Below are 17,096 nucleotides of genomic sequence, written 5' to 3' on the forward strand. Positions count from 1 at the left end.
GGGATGCCAGGGACAACATTCAAAACTTTTCTTTGACTAGAAATTTGTTGAGAGCCCTGAGATCCAGAATGGGTCGCAGATCGCCCATCTTCTTCGGAACAAGGAAGTAACGGGAGTAAAACCCCCTGTTCTGCTGTTCCAAGGGAACTGGTTCAATGGCATGGAGACGATGCAGAGCTTGAGCTTCCTGAAGAAGAAGGGCAGTCTGGGAAGGATTGGAAGGATACTCTCTTGGAGGAAGCTCTGCTGGAACCTGAATGAAGTGAAGAGAATATCCTTCCCTGATGATGGTAAAGACCCAGAGGTCGGATGTAATTGACGTCCATCGGTGGTAAAAATGATGGAGACGACCTCCTATAGGGGGAAAATGAGACAGAGACAGAAAGATGGAGGTTATGCTCTATTGTAAAGTCAAAAAGGCTGAGAAGCCTTAGGTGCAGCAGAAGGTTGAGGTTTTTGTTGCTTCTGAGGTTGCTGTTTCTTAAGAGGAGGGTGAGTATAAGGAGCCAGCTTCGGAGCAAAACGCCGTTGATAGATAAGAGCAGGGCATGCAGGTTTGGCAGGAGCTGGCTTTGGCTTAGGTCTGACAATAGAAGCAAAGGATTTTTCATGGACAGACAATTTCTTGGTGGCTGCCTCGATAGATTCATCAAAGAGGTAACTGCCCTCACAAGGAATATTAGCTAAGCGGTCTTGAAGATTAGGGTCCATGTCAATGGTACAAAGCCAGGCAAGACGACGCATAGCTACGGAGCAAGCAGCTGCTCGGGCAGACAACTCGAAGGCATCATAAGATGACTGGAGGATATGCAAACGGAGTAGAGACAAAGAAGCAAGGACTTCTTGAAATTCAAAGTGCATTTGAATATCCAAATAATTCAAGAACTTTGGTAGTAAAGAAATAAGGAATTCAAAATAAGTGATGAATTGAAAATTATAGTTGAGGACTTTAGAGGACATCATAGCATTTTGATAGATGCGATGTCCGAATTTGTCCATAGTTTTCCCTTCCTTTCCAGGAGGAACGGTGGCATAAACCTTGGAAAGATGGGACCTCTTTAAGGAGGACTCGACAAGCAGTTATCAAACCCTTTGCGATGCACAATGTTATACCTAGAGTCCAATTTGCCTGGAACAGCTGGTATGGAAAAAGGTGTCTCCATGCATCGACCAAAAGTCTGATTCAAAAGCTTATGAACAGTGTCTAATTGAAGATCCAAGTCTACAGCCATCTGACGAAGGAAAGGTGGTCTAGTCGAAGTTGGAGTAGATCGAGGCTTAGTTGAAGAAGGTCATTCTTTAGAAGAAGAACTATGCCTGAAGGGATGCCTCGATGAAGGCCTCAATCGTCGGTGAGAACTGTGCCTGGAAGCAGATTTCGAGGATCGAGGAGACTTCGCCTCCAAGACGGAAGCAGCCGATGCTATCAAAGAATGGATAGGACTGGAGGCTATAGATCGAAGCTCCAGAGGCTTGATGGAGGAACCTCGATGCACTTCCAAAGACTCTGCTCCTTGTATAGAGTGTGAGAATTCCTGTCGAGGCACTTGCAAAGAATCTTCTCCTTGCTTCACGTGCTTAGATACCAGACCAGACACTCGCAGAGTCTCTGCTCCCTGCAAAGAGTGTGTAAACTCAGACTGAGGCAAAGGAAGCGGCTCGACCTCGCGGGAGTCTGCTGAATGCCCAGGCTGGATAAGAGGAAGCAGTTTCGGTCCCATATTTCTAAGTCAGTGTTTTTCAACCGCTGTTCCGCGGCACACTAGTGTGCCGCGAGATGTTGCCTGGTGTGCCGTACGGTGCAGACACTGATTAGGCCTCAGGCCAGGTCCCGCACGCGCTCCCATGAGACTCCCCCGGTCCCCGCTGCTGTTCAGTTTCGATCTTCTGCTCTGACGCAACTGGAAACAGGAAGTTGCAGCAGAGCAGAAGATTGAACACTGAGCAGCTGCGCGTGCGCGGCTCTTTGGGAAAGCGTGCATGTCGCCGAAAAACAAAACCTACAAACTAAGGTGAGGCGAAGGGAGAGAGCTGGCTAAACAGTAGGATCGATTGGGCAGGCGAGTGGTGGCTGCGGGGACTGTGCGATCGCTCGTGTTCCCGGCTCAAATTGGAAGGAGGGAGTGAAAGGGAAAAGGATTCTGGGCCAAGGGGATGAAGACGGAAAGAAAAACCCACAGCAGGAAAGAAAGGGAAGGACAGGCAGGTGAGCCAGATGCTAGAAGCGGGGGGGGGGAAGAAAGAGGGGAAAAAAGCTAGATGGGGTTGAAAAGAAGAGACACACTGGTATGGAAGAGGAAGATAGGGGAAATCTGGACACAGGAAGGTAACAGAAAGAGGGGAAATTATGTGCATGGGGCATAGGGACAGAGACATAAAGGGGACATGCCATGGGGATGGTATATGGACACAGGAGGGGGGGGCAATGACAGATACATAGGGGAGATATTAGAAATGGAGAAAATAGGAGCACAGAAGCGAGATGGTTTGTGGGGATGGGACAGGGACCGAGCTCGCAGGCTCCAGTGGCTTGCACAAATTACATTGTAACATGCCATGAAAATAAGAGGGAGGAAGGTAGATAGATAAGCCACGTGAGAGGAGCTGAAGGGTAGTAGAAAGGAACAGATGGTAAAGGAGGGAGGGAAGGGTGGTGGTGGAAAGGAATAGGACAGACATTGAAGGAGGGTGGAGAGGAAAAGACCCCGAAGGGAAATGTGGAAGACAGAGTGGGAAGAAGACAGATGCCAGACTATGGGGGAGCGGAGGGAAGAAGATGGGTGCTAGACCAATTGGGGGGGGGTGAAGGGAGAGGCACAGTAACAGCAAATGGAAGACGTAGAGAGAAGACACACAGTGGATGGAAGGAATTGAATGAGAAGATGTGGAAAGCAGAAACCAGACAACAAAGGTAGAAAAAAAAATTATATTTATTTATTTATTTTTTGCTTTAGGATAAAATAGTATATTAGTTGTGTTGATAAAAATTTATAAACAAAGCCCTGCCAGCTGAACATCTCTTTCTCTAGTTCAGCAGCAGGAACTTTGATTTATAAGAAAGGAATAAGCTAAATATTACAGTACTAAGGCTTATATGGATGCAGCGGGAACGGTGACGGGGCGGTGAATGGGATGGCAGTGGCGGTGACGGGGCGGTGAAAGGGATGGCGGTGACGGTGACGGAGCGGTGAAGGGAACGGCTGTTGACGAAGAGCTACGTGTGTGTCTTTCTTCGATTCCAGCCAGAATATCAGCTTTGTGTTCAGCCAAACAGGCCCAGGTTTCGCACTGAATAAAGTATTTTATAATTTTTCACTATTCTGTTTACTTAATATTTCATAATAAAGTAATTATTAAATACTTTCTTTGTGTTTATTTGATTCCTATTCAAGAGAATTACTTTATATATAGTCAATATAGGCACAGAGTTAAATTTTTTAACATTTTCTAATGGTGGTGTGCCTCGTGATTTTTTTCATGAAACAAGTGTGCCTTTGCCCAAAAAAGGTTGAAAAACACTGTTCTAAGTAACTGAAGAAACTGCTTCTCTAACATGGTCTGGAAAGAAGCCGGCAAGGATGGATCCGCGTCTGAAACTGGACCACCTGCTTTGGCTGGAGGTTCCTTCGAGGTAGTGTGAGTATGCTTCGACCTGGGAGTCTTAGGCACTTTAAGCACTACCGGTGGAACCGACTGCTGAGCTATCTGACCTGAGGAAACAAGGGAAGATACAGCAGATGTCATCGAAGAAAGAGCCGCTGCAAACGATGAAAGTCTGATGAGGCTCGAGGTGGAAGCAGTAGAAGCCTCGGTAGGAGTCGAGGCCGAAGTCACCTTCGAAGTCGAGGGATCAGTAGAAGACTCCATCCCGAAGAGCTAGTCCACCAAGATACAACGATGATTGAACGCACGAGGCTGAAGTGTTTGACAAGGCAGGCATGACCTAGGATGATGATTCGGCCCAAGGCAGCGACGATGTGGGTCCGTAAGAGATATCGTGCGCTGACACTTGCCACACTTCTTGAAGCCCGTTAACAGACAGAAGAATAGAAGAAAAAATAGCCGCCGCAAGATCGAAGCCCTTGGGCTGCGGCCAAGCGGCCTGTCCCGGAAAACGAACAGAAGAAATTTTTTTTTTTTTTAACTAAAATAAAATACAATAAAATAAAAACAGTGATTCATGAGGAAAAAAAGTACAAACAGCGGTTCAGAGAAGGCACTAAGTAACAAAGTTCATGCAGAGAGTCAAAGACGGACTTCTCGGCTCCGCAGAAAACTGAGAACTGAGGAGACGCGCCCTGCGATGGGCGGGAAGGCACTCGCGCATGCGCGGTGCGGGTGACTCGAAACTTCAAGCAAGTCTGCTTGTGAGGCATCCGCATCCGGGCTCCGTCAATGACGTCACCCATATGTGAAAATACCTGCCTGTTTGTCCTGGGATAATGATCTTTAGCAGTGTCCCGCAAACTTTCCGACTGGAAGCCACACTAAACCCAGTGCCCCGGCTGAAAAGCACCCAGAAGTGCACGGACGTTGACGCGATGATATCACACATATGCATGACGTCATCACATTAATGTCCGCACAGGCGCGGAGGCCAATCTGGCTGCAACCCTGAATCCATCACTTCGGTGGGGGATCCTAAGGGAGAGATGCCGGTGAAGAGAAGAATTATCGGTGTCGGCTGACTCTCTACAGGAAGTGCCTCTTGCCGTGAGAGGCACATCCTATAAGCAGCCAGCCCACACCGGCACCCTCTTCTCCTTACCGGTGTCTCGTCGGGACACACCTGGAATCTGCTGTGGCACACTTGCGATATACTGATCTATATAGTAAGAAGCATGGCTTGGGGAGGGAGGACTTGAACTGTGTAACTTTGAATTTACGCCCAGCAGTGTCTACGGTGAGCTGTCAAAGCTCAAGGTTAACAAAGCAATGGGGCCGGACAACCTGCACCCCAGGGTGCTTAGGGAGCCGAGTGATGTCTTGGCGGAGCCACTGTCCGCGCTCTTCAACCTCTCCCTTAGTACAGGCAGCGTCCCGTTGGACTGGAGGACGGCTAACGTCATTCCACTCCACAAGAAAGGCTCAAAGATGGAGACAGCAAACTACAGACCAGTTTAGTCTAACATCGATAGTGAGCAAACTAATGGAAACTCTAATCAAACACCAATTAGATAAGATCCTGGATGAGGAGAATCTACGGGATTCCCGACAACATGGATTTACTAAGGGGAGATCCTGCCAATCCAACCTGATCAGCTTCTTTGACTGGGTGACGGGGAAGCTGGATATTGGGGAGTCCCTGGACATCGTGTACCTGGACTTTAGCAAAGCATTCGATAGCGTACCACACCGCAGGTTACTGAGCAAGATGAGTTCTATAGGATTAGGTAACACATTGACGAAATGGGTTGGGAGCTGGCTTGGAGGTAGGCTCCAAAGGGTGGTGGTGAACGGCACCCCCTCCGAAATGACGGAGGTGATTAGTGGAGTACCACAGGGCTCAGTCTTGGGCCCAATCCTATTCAACATCTTTATAAGAGACTTGGCAGAAGGGCTTCGAGGTAAAATAACATTATTCGCCGATGACGCCAAACTGAGTAATGTAGTGGGCAAATGCACAACAGACGAAGATTCAGTGCCCGACAACATGATGCACGACCTACTCCTACTGGAGCGATGGTCTAGGACATGGCAACTCAACTTCAATGCCAAAAAATGCAAAGTTATGCACCTGGGCAGCCAGAATCCATGCAAGTCTTATACCCTTAATGGCGAGATCCTAGCAAAAACGGTAGCAGAACGAGACTTGGGGGTAATCGTCAGTGAGGACATGAAGTCTGCCAATCAAGTGGAGCAGGCTTCGTCCAAGGCAAGACAAATCATGGGCTGCATACGAAGGGGTTTCGTCAGTCGTAAGGCGGAAGTCATTATGCCATTGTATAGATCCATGGTGAGGCCCCACCTGGAATACTGTGTGCAATTCTGGAGGCCGCATTATCGTAAGGATGTGCTGAGACTGGAGTCGGTGCAAAGAATGGCCACCCGGATGGTCTCGGGACTCAAGGATCTACCATACGAAAAACGGCTTGACAAATTACAGCTATACTCGCTCGAGGAGCGCAGAGAGAGGGGGGACATGATCGAGACGTTCAAGTATCTTACAGGCCGCATCGAGGCGGAGGAAGATATCTTCTTTTTCAAGGGACCCACGACAACAAGAGGGCATCCGTTGAAAATCAGGGGCGGGAAACTACGAGGTGACACCAGGAAATTCTTTTTCACTGAAAGAGTGGTTGATCGCTGGAATAGTCTTCCACTACAGGTGATTGAGGCCAGCAGCGTGCCTGATTTTAAGTCAAAATGGGATCGGCACATGGGATCTATTCACAGGGCAAAGGTAGGGGAGGGACATTAAGGTGGGCAGACTGGATGGGCCGTGGGCCCTTATCTGCCGTCTATTTCTATGTTTCTATGTTTCTATTAATGAAACAGGTTTGAAATTTAGTGAAACACAGATTGGGGCAGAAAGGGAGAGGGTTTATATTAAACTGTTTAGAACTTGGCATTTGTATGTTATTCTTATAGTGATGAATGGTACCACTGGATAGCTCTATGTTGTAAAGTTATGAACTTAAAATAAGTAAATAAAAATTAAAGAGCAAATCTGAATTTCAAAAATTAAGAATGGTAAAAGGATAAGCACTGAAATATGGGACCTGGTGAGGAAGAGGGAGCTTTAGAGCAACTGAGCTTGTGGGAGAGATAAAGGGAAGGAAAGGGTTCTGAGGGTCATGATGTTCTCTTACAGCAATCCTAAGGAAACTGTCAAAAAAAGTGGTTTTTTTTGCTAACCTTTTCCTATATTGTATTTCAAATTAGATTATCACTCAAAACTGATTATGTTTCATTATTTTAACAAAGCAATCATTCAGAATTTTGAGTAATATTTAAAGTACTGCAAGAAAAAATAAAAATAATGGTGAAAAGATACATCAGACTCCACATACTCGTACATATTCAAAAATACCCCCTGAAGTTACTCACCGGCATCCTTTCTGTCACGCCTCCAATCTTAAAGTTCATCATAGACCTAACAGTCTGGGCACCATAGTACTTGTCATTTGGCACTTTGAGTTCCCCAAAGGTGTCATATTCGACTCTGTAGGCATTGGAGCTGGCCTTGAGATAAGAAGGTTGGCAGGAGTTAGTGCTTACAACTGTCATAATTAGAACGTTGTCTCTATGTTTCAGAACTATATAAACTGCTAGATCTTCCACTCCCCAGGCTGCCTAGGCCTAAAGATACTATATGTAGAGGTAGAGTTTGCAGCCCCTTGAGTGGAAGGAGTCTAAGTCACAGTGACACCTAGTGGCTGTATTTAGGGCTCCTTAGAGTCTTGGTGTATTGCCTCCAGCTGAGGATTGTCGATATAAGGACTGGACCAAAGTTGGATAGGAATATAAAATAGGGAGAAATATCCCCAGATAGTTTGTGATTGAAAGTTCATAAGAGTCAAAGCGCAGCTCTGATAAAAGCCCAAAAGGAGCAGAAGCAAACTGCCAGGACAAAAAACAAAAGCAGAGCAGCAGAACTCAGTTACAAGTCATGACCCTTAAGGCAGTACTTTTCTTGGAAAAGTCAGATTTGGAGATGCCAGGGATGTTAAAATGACTTGTATTACAGTCCCTGGCATCCCCTTTCCATTAAACACCGTGTGTGTCAGGATCTGAGATCTGTTATGCCTTTTGTTTCCCTTCAAAGGAAAACAGAGAAGTCTGAAAAATTACCAAGAGGAACCAATTAAAAATGAAAAAACATTTTGATATTTTATTCTCTGTTTCCTTCAGTCCTATTAACACTTTGTTTACAAACCATGGGAAGAGGCAGGACCTGTAGAACAGGGAACACCATGGCATCTTCTGAAGATTACTTCTAAAAGAGCAATAACAGCTACAGACTAGTGGAGAATGCAGTACCTACCAAAGTAGATAAAAATCAATGATTTTAAAATATAAAAATCAAAATTTTAAAAAATTTAACTTGGACACTTTTAAAATGAAATGCTACTTTGAAGAACTATCTTTAGATTTTTTTTCTATTTAAGATACATTATAGCCCAAAAATGATTCATCATGAAACAAGGATTCGTTTTTAATTATGTAGAATGAGGCTGTATATTCATGCAATGTTTTTATTCAAATGGTCATCTGCTGCTATTAAATAGGGGTCCCTTTACTAAGGCATGCGCTAAATACGAAGACGTCCATAGAATATAATGGGCGCCTTAGTATATAGCATGCGCAAAATCAGTTAGCGTGCCTTAGTAAAAGGACCCCATATTTAGGTATTATGATTCATAAAGATTCTTCACGTTATGGAATTAAATATTCAACAGACAATTACCAAATGGTCTCCCCATTTACTTGTCATGGAGGGGAAGAATTGCATCCATAAAAATGACTCTTACCCCTCAAATTACTTTCTATGCTACCTTCCTTTTGTGATAAGTCACTCTATCACTGGATTACCAAAAACTCTCAGAATTCATTTGGAATAATTAAAAACCACATATTTCTCTCATAAAATTGACAGCTTCCCGGGATAATGGAGGTATGAATCTCCCAGATTTCCACTTTTATCACATAGCTCGCCAAATATGGAGCACATTGGTTTCATAGCCAACCCCCATTAGAGCTTCCCACTTGGCTAGAAATTGAAACACAATTGTGTTCTCCTTACCACTTACCAGCTTTATGCAACATGAATATTCCCAAATTGCTAAAAAAATTTACACGGTTGAATGCAACGCAACAAGCTTTATGTTATCTAGATAAATCAGTTGATATCTCTGTGTTTAGTAACTTGGACCCATGCTCTTTAACATCTTTATAAATGATCTGGACATAGGTACGACGAGCGAGGTGATTAAATTTGCGGATGATACGAAGTTATTCAGAGTAGTAAAGACGCAGGGGGATTGCGAAGATCTGCAACGTGACATAATCAAGCTCGAGGAATGGGCATTGACATGGCAGATGAGGTTCAACGTGGATAAGTGTAAAGTGATGCATGTCGGTAACAAAAATCTCATGCACTAATACAGGATGTCCGGGGCGGTACTTGGAGAGACCTCCTAGGAAAGGGATTTGGGAGTTCTGATCGACAAGTCGATGAAGCCGTCCACACAATGTGCGGCGGCAGCAAAAAGGGCAAACAGAATGCTAGGAATGATAAAGAAGGGGATCACGAACAGATCAGAGAAGGTTATCATGCAGCTGTACCAGGCCATGGCACGCCCTCACCTGGAGTACTGCGTCCAGCACTGGTCTCCGTACATGAAGAAGGACACGGTACTACTCGAAAGGGTCCAGAGAAGAGCGACTAAGAAGGTTAAGGGGCTGGAGGAGCTGCCGTACAGAGGAAGATTAGAGAAACTGGGCCTCTTCTCCCTCGAACAGAGGAGATTGAGAGGGGACATGATCAAAACATTCAAGGTACTGAAGGGGATAGACTTAGTTGATAAGGACAGGTTGTTCACCCTCTCCAAGGTAGTTAGAACAAGAGGGCACTCTCTAAAGTTGAAAGGGGATAAATTCCGTACAAATGTAAGGAAGTTCTTCTTCACCCAGAGAGTGGTAGAAAGCTGGAATGCTCTTCTAGAGGCTGTTATAGGGGAAAACACCCTCCAAGGATTCAAGACAAAGTTAGACAAGTTTCTGCTGAACAGGAACGTGCGCTGGTGGGGCTAGTCTCAGTTAGGGTGCTGGTCTTGGACTAGAGGGCCGCCACGTGAGCGGACTGCTAGGCATGATGGACCACTGGTCTGACTCAGCAATGGCAATTCTTATGTTCTTATGTCAATTTGGAATAATCCAAAAATCAAGCATAAAGGTAAAACCTTTTTCTGGAAAAAATGGCAAAAGGCCGGATTCTGGTGTGTGCAACAATTATTTTGTAAAGATTCTGTAATCTCCTTATCATTATGTAAACAATTCCCACAAATCCAACATTATTATGCACAATGGCTATTACTGGTTTCTGTAATGAAAAATATTGTCTTGAAATTTGATTATGTCAGCACATTGAACACTGTTCAACGCTGGAGTGATTTAGCTATTGCCCAGGGGAAAGCTACTTCCGTCATCTACTGGATCCTACGAGATTACCATTATACTTTCTCAATGATCGAACAAATTGACAACTCATATCTCAGACATAGGTTGGCAATTATTTTGGTCCAAGACTAATTGCCCGTTTCTTTCTTCAAGAATTTATCAATAGTATTATTTGGTACGATATTATTAACCAAGAAACCTATAAATGCAAATCAGAATAAATTGCTCCTCATCATGACAGGAGTGGCCATGCAGATGATTCTGAAAAATTGGGATAACTTGAATTATAGCTTTTGATGGGAGTCCTTATGTCAAATTTATAAGTTTGAAAACATTTATTCTATACAGAGAGGACATCATAGTAAATTTAAGGAAATTTGGGGCCCATTAACAAAGTACTGCAAATTATGATAAATTAATATTATTTTCCTTTGTTTTGTGAAAGATTGTTATATGCATCCAGGAGGGGGAGGGAGGTTGGGAGGTTGGATGTAATAACTGTATATTATTCGATTGGAACAGAGTGCAGTATGCTATTTTACTTGTTTGCACTATGTATTTGATGTAAAAATGAATAAAGAATTAAAAAAAAAAAAAGAATTTCTCAAGTTCAATAGTTTTTATTAAGTATTTTAAAGGATACAAGAATCATTTAAAGTACATAGAAACAAAATAAAGCTTTCTGTATATAAAATATATAAATTTATGTTTAACTGTATAGGAGCAAAGGCTCCAATTATTAAAAATGTATGTAAGGGATATATAAAATAAAGATAAGAGAGAGCAGTAAAGAAAAAAGGAAAGAAAAATGAAAGAGAGAAGAGAGGAGAAGAAAAGGATAACAGGAGTGTCTAAGAAGATGAGCGTACATAGGAATCTAAGAATGACCATGGAGATTTGTTGTATTTCAAGTTCATGCAGGTTCGGAATGTAACTCTCTTCTCATATGCGTAGGATTCAAATCTATGATACATACTCAGAGAGTTCCACCAAAAGGTATAATCTAATAGCGAGGGTGATTTCCAATTTTTTAGAATGTGCATGAGGGCAGTCACCAACATGGTATCAATGAGTTTAGGTGGACAATTTGATTGTGTGAAACATGGGTGTTGAGAGCGAAGGATTATAATGTCTATAGAGATTTCTTCTGGGCAGTTAGTAATAGATTGTATGGTGTTCCAGACGTAGGTCCAAAAAGAGCGGACTAGAGTACAATGAAATAACATATGATCAAGAGTTCCTTCCTCTTTCAAACAGTTCCAACAAACAGAGTCTTGTTTTAAGTTAGCTTTCCACATGCGAAGTGGGGTCCATATTGCCTGCCACATAAGGAAGTACATTGATTGTGATACTCTAGAAGATAAAAGCGGGCGATTTGTTGATGACCAGAAAAGCTCCCAATCAATGTCAGAAAGCGGAGTGGTAAGTATAGCGTCCCAGTGCTTCATAGATTGAGGTGAAAAAGTGAAGGAGTGATCTCTTAAAATACTGTAGAAGGATGATATCGCCTTACCTTTTAGTAGAGACAGAGAAGACCAGTTGTAAATAGTATTTTTGGAAGTCATATAGTCAAATCGTATATGTAAAGACGGCAACACTCCAGTGAGAGAACGCCATTGTGAATAAGTAGAGGGAGGTAGCGAGTATGTAGAGCACAGTATATCGAATGGAATTAACGAGTTGAGGGTAGACAATTGATGGACAAACCATATACCTGCCCGCTGCCACCTTTTCCATGATAGAGATTTGTCGTGATTTTGAATTTTGGGATTGTTCCAAAGGGACATGAGTGGACTAACCTTAACTGAGATTTCAGTCAATGTATCTATAAGATAAAGAGCATGCTGCGTTGCACCCAATAAAGAGTATCTCTTTAAGTGCCTTGGTATTGACACCGTTAGTAAGCATGAGATGTGTAAAGGCGTACATAAAAAACATTCCAATTCAAACCAGGCAGGAAGATCTTGAGTGGGAAGATTTTGAGTGGAGGAATTAGTGAGCCAGTAAGCTCCATATTTGGCTAATGAAGCAATATAATAGTGATAGAAATCAGGAAAGTTGAGACCACCGTTGATCTTAGAGGCTTTCAGTTTGGCGAGAGCGATTCGAGGTTTTTTCTTGTTCCAAATGAATTCAGATATTTTCATATTTAACCAATGAAATAATGATTTCCGGCATAACAGAGGGAGCATAGAAAGAATATAATTAATTTGAGGGGCCAGAGTCATTTTGATAGATGCAATTCTACCCCACCAGGATAGAAAGAGTGGGTTCCATCTAGATGTAGTGTTTAGAACTAGATTTTTGACTTTAGATATATTAAGATCTTGAGCATGAACCGAATCTTTATGTATTAAAATCCCCAAGTATTTCACAGCTTCATGTGACCATGAGAAAGGAAAATGAGCCAAATCTGATGGAAGTATATTATCATTTAGAGGGAAGATCTCTGATTTCTCCCAATTAACAGAGTATCCGGAAAGGAGGGAGTATTGAGTGATAATATGAATAAGATTGGGAAGGGAGAGTAAAGGGTCTCTCAGAAAAAGTAAAACATCATCAGCATAAGCTGCTAATTTGAAATCTCGATCAGAGGAGGGAATACCTTTAATTGAGGGACTTTGTCGTATAGCTGAAAGGAGTGGCTCTAACACTAAATTAAATAGCAATGGTGAGAGAGGACAGCCTTGTCGAGTACCTCTATGGAGGGGAAATTTATTGGATAAAGAGTTGTTAATCCTAATACGAGCTGTGGGTTGATGATATAGCGTTTTTATCCAGTTTGTAAAAAATGGGCCAAAATTATACCACTTCAGGACACGGAAAAGGAAAGGCCACTCCACTCGGTCAAAGGCTTTTTCAGCATCAATAGCTAGGCCTATTACAGGGTCTGACATTGTTTTAGCATGAGCGTTAATATAGTGAAATAGGCGCAGGTTGTCTCCTATATATCTTTGTTTAATGAACCCTGTTTGATCTTTATGTATAAGCAGTGGGATTATTTTGGTAAGTCTTAATGCAAGTAATTTTGCCATTATCTTGTAGTCTAAATTGAGGAGAGAGATGGGGCGAAAGTTTTTAACTAAAGTGTCATCTCTGTCAGGTTTAGGGATTACTACAATGGTGGCCTCAGTGAAATTGAATTGCTTGTCCGGAGTGGAGTGGAGGAAGTCATAATATTTAAGGAGATGAGGAGCTAGTAGGGTGCGAAATTGCTTAAAGAATTCGTTCGTGAAGCCGTCTGGGCCAGGGGCTTTCCCAGCAGGTAAGGAAGATATGGCAGTTTCAATTTCTAATATAGTTATTGGAGAATCAAGTTCCAATTTAACAGATTCTGGAATGGTCGGATGAGTTAAGGAGGTAAGATATGAGTCTATATCTGCTTCAGGAGTGGTAGATTCAGATTGGTATAAAGAAGTATAGAATTTTTCAAATTGAGAGGAAATTAGAGATCTGGTTTTGACTAATTGACCTGATGGATTCTGAATAGCCGTTATATGTAGTCTTTTAGATTTATTTTTAAGGTATCTGGCCAAAGGACGACCCATTATATTATCTCCCATGTAATGACCAGAGTTAGAGATAAAAATATCACGCCTAGCTATATGTGAAACTAAAGTATTATATTCATATTTAAGATTTTGAATACGTTGGAAAGTATTTGGGTCATGTATGTGGTTAGACATATGTTGTAATTCTAAGGTTTTGATGGAGTTTTCTAAATCTTTTTCCTTTCTCATGGACTGTTTCTTTTTCCAAGAGGCAATTTTAATCAATTCGCCTCTAAGGGTTACTTTGTATGCTTCCCAGACAATGGAAGGGCAAATTTCAGGATCTTTAGAATTATTTTCAAAAAACTCCGCAGTGAAAGAATTGATTTTTTCAATAATTTCCTCGTCTAGCAGTAAGGCGTTGTTTAGCCGCCATGAGGGGGATTCCTTATGTGGGGCTGAGATGGAAATATATAAAGAGATGGCAGCATGATCCGTGAGAGAGATTGGATGTATAATGGTATTGGTGAGATCTTGAATAAGAGAAGGGGATAAGAGAAAATAATCAATTCTCGAGTATGTATTATGTGGAGGTGAAAAATGTGTGTATTCTCTACCTTTCGGGTAAAGCAAGCGCCAAGGATCCACAAGAGAATAGGCGTCCTTTAAAGCATGAAGAGCTGTGAAAGACTTGGATTTGGAGGGTTTACAAGAAGAAGATCTGTCAATATATAAATCTTGAATTTGATTAAAGTCCCCTCCCAATATCAGAGAACAAGTATCAAATTCAACTATCGCCAGCTGAAGCTCTTTGAAAAAGTCTGGGTGGTCTTTGACCGGGCCGTATATATTAAGAAAAATAAAATTAGTTGAGTGTATCGCAGCATGTACTAGACACCATCTTCCTTCAGTGTCTATTTTAAAATTGTGAATAACGGGAAATAGTTTATCATTGAGAAATATTGACACACCATTTTTCTTTTGATGAGTTGCAGGGGAATATAAGTGAGTTGAAAATCCCTTTAGTTGAAATTTCGAGGCAGCAGCGGGTAGGAGGTGGGTTTCCTGCAAATAAATTATATCAGGATGTTTATTGGATACATAATTGGCTATCTTTTTCCTTTTAATGGGATGGTTAAGACCATTCACATTAAAGGAAAAAACATGTAAATCAGCCATAATATATGATATATATTGTTGAATCATAGATTATATCTCCTCTGTCCAGAAAAATATCTGATATAATTGTAAGCTCGGGCAGACACTCCTGTCTAAGAAGAAAAGAGATAAAGAAAAGTGTGAAAGTAAAAGAGAAGAAATCAATAATATCAGCATAGTATATGGTCAGAAAAAGAGTGGACCACACTATTCTACATATTTTAAAACAATTTAAATGTGATCCTGTGACCACGGAATAATAACACATATGGAACAACTAATAAATTCCACACCTATTCAATAATAGAAAATTTGAGATTAGTGTGCTTGATTTAGCAGAATATATGACATAGTATATACAATTCATTACGAATTATAAGAAGATGAATAGACAAAATAGACAGTGAATTTGGAGCTATCCAAGCAGGATGTCATATATCTATATTGATCAATCTAAGGTAGGTTTAGAAGATGCAAAAATAAGGAGGAGTTAAACCGTTGGATCCATCGCCAGGGCTCCGCCAGCTACTGTCACAGGTATAGAATCTATAAATTGTTGAGCAGTTATTGTGTCTGTGAAGGTGTGTGATTTCCCATCATGCCAAATGCGTAGGGATGCAGGATATATAAGTGCAAATCGCACTCCTCGATGATGAAGTATGGAGCATAGTGGTGCCATCGCCTTACGAAGGGAGGATACATGTAAAGAGTAGTCATTGAATAGTAGCAATTTTTGTCCTTTATATTCAAGCCGGCCAGATTTCCGAAAAGCTTGCATGATAAGCTCCTTTTCTTTCCAGTTGATGTATCTAGCAATTGTTGTTCGCGGGTGGTTGTTATCACTTGTACGTTGGCCCAAACGGTGTGCCCGTTCGCATAAAAAACCAGTCGTTGGGGTCACCAGGCCAAGTTGCTTTGGTAGCCAAACTTGGAAGAAGTGATAGAGGTCTTGGTCTGCTTGGAGCTCAGGTAGCCCCACTACTCGTATATTATTACGACGCTGACGGTTCTCCTGAGCATCTAAACGTTCTGTCAGTGCTGTCACCTGGGTCTGTAAACTAATCACCCTCTCCCGTTCATGTAGTACTGCGTCCTCATTTTCAGATATCCTCTGTTCTACTGCTGTAATACGGCCAGCCTGTGTTTCAAAGCGGTCATTAATACAGTCAACTGCTGATTGTAATTTATGAAGTTTATCTTCCAAGGATTTAGTGACCATTTTTGAAATTTCCTGTGCCCATTCACTCCAGTGTATCGAGGTTGGAGTGGGAATTGGTGACGCCGCCATTTTGAGCATGGAGTAGTCAATTTTGTGTTTCGGTGTTTTCGCCGATTTTACTGGCATGACGGGTTGTTGCGCACTAAAAGAGGGCTCACTTACCAACAACCGTCGACAGGGACCCCAGTTGTGGCGATCTGATTTTCTCAATCGTTGTATTTTCCTATGTGGCAAGCAATTTGGACCCCCTTCCGTATCTGGAAGGCTAAACTGAGACCAAACCCCCATGTTGGCATTGCCATAAAGAAGATGGAACTTTGGATCATATGCATTTTCATTGTAGCTCTAGCCAACTCTTCTGGTTCCGGATATGGAGCACTATCAAAGATATCGCATGGATCTGTAAAAAGGAAGTGGGTACATTTGATCATCTTTTGTTTTATTGCCCACTGGTTCAAACATTCTGGAAATAAGTGTGGATTGGAATAAAATACAGAATATATTGGAAATTTGTATACCTTTTTCATATAGCATAGCAATAGGTGGAACACGTGCTACTTCAGTGACCTTACTGTCAGCTAATAGAAATAAGCTGTTCTTGATACTGTCTGGAGTGGCAGGCAATACAATCAATAGTTAAGAACTGGAAAGACTTCACACTTGAATTTTCATTTTTGGTGGGAGACAGTATGGGGCTCATAATCGAAAGAGAAAAACATCCAAAAACCGGCCTAAGTCGGCACCTAGATGGTGACACAGGGACAAGGTTTGTCCCCATCCCCACAAACTCCTATACAAATAAATATCAATAAATAAAGCTACTCCGCTTATGTAATATCCCCAACAGAAGAAAAAGCCTCAGGTAATATTATGGCAGAGCATGAAGATGTTCAAACCTCCTCCACCCACATCATTGGCAAAAACCTTCCAAGGGGAATGTGCAATGTCCACTACCTTATTTATGCAGGACAAAATGCGTAAGCTGCCTTCAAAAATTGTGAAGTTGTGAATGATGCTGTATATAGGCCAATGTTTCATGGCGTGTAGCTGTTTCTTCAGGGCTTATTCATTACTCCACTCACATTCATCTGACTTTGCAGCGGAGA

At 42.1% G+C, this 17,096-nt stretch overlaps 1 protein-coding gene across 2 annotated transcripts in view; it reads right to left on the minus strand.

The window, feature by feature from the left end:
- FH (fumarate hydratase) overlaps positions 1–17,096 on the minus strand; it is a 135,792-nt gene that overhangs the window by 113,872 nt on the left and 4,824 nt on the right. The window contains exon 2 of one of the 2 annotated variants that reach the window (XM_033935367.1): positions 7,051–7,185. The exons of the other annotated variant lie outside the window; for it this stretch is intronic. Within the exon in view, the coding sequence (XP_033791258.1) occupies positions 7,051–7,185 (135 nt within the window). The remainder of the gene's footprint in view (positions 1–7,050; positions 7,186–17,096) is intronic. 2 annotated transcript variants of the gene reach the window in all.

This window comes from Geotrypetes seraphini, chromosome 3 (assembly GCF_902459505.1).
Source record: "Geotrypetes seraphini chromosome 3, aGeoSer1.1, whole genome shotgun sequence".
In the NCBI taxonomy this organism is placed as follows: Eukaryota; Metazoa; Chordata; class Amphibia; order Gymnophiona; family Dermophiidae; genus Geotrypetes; species Geotrypetes seraphini.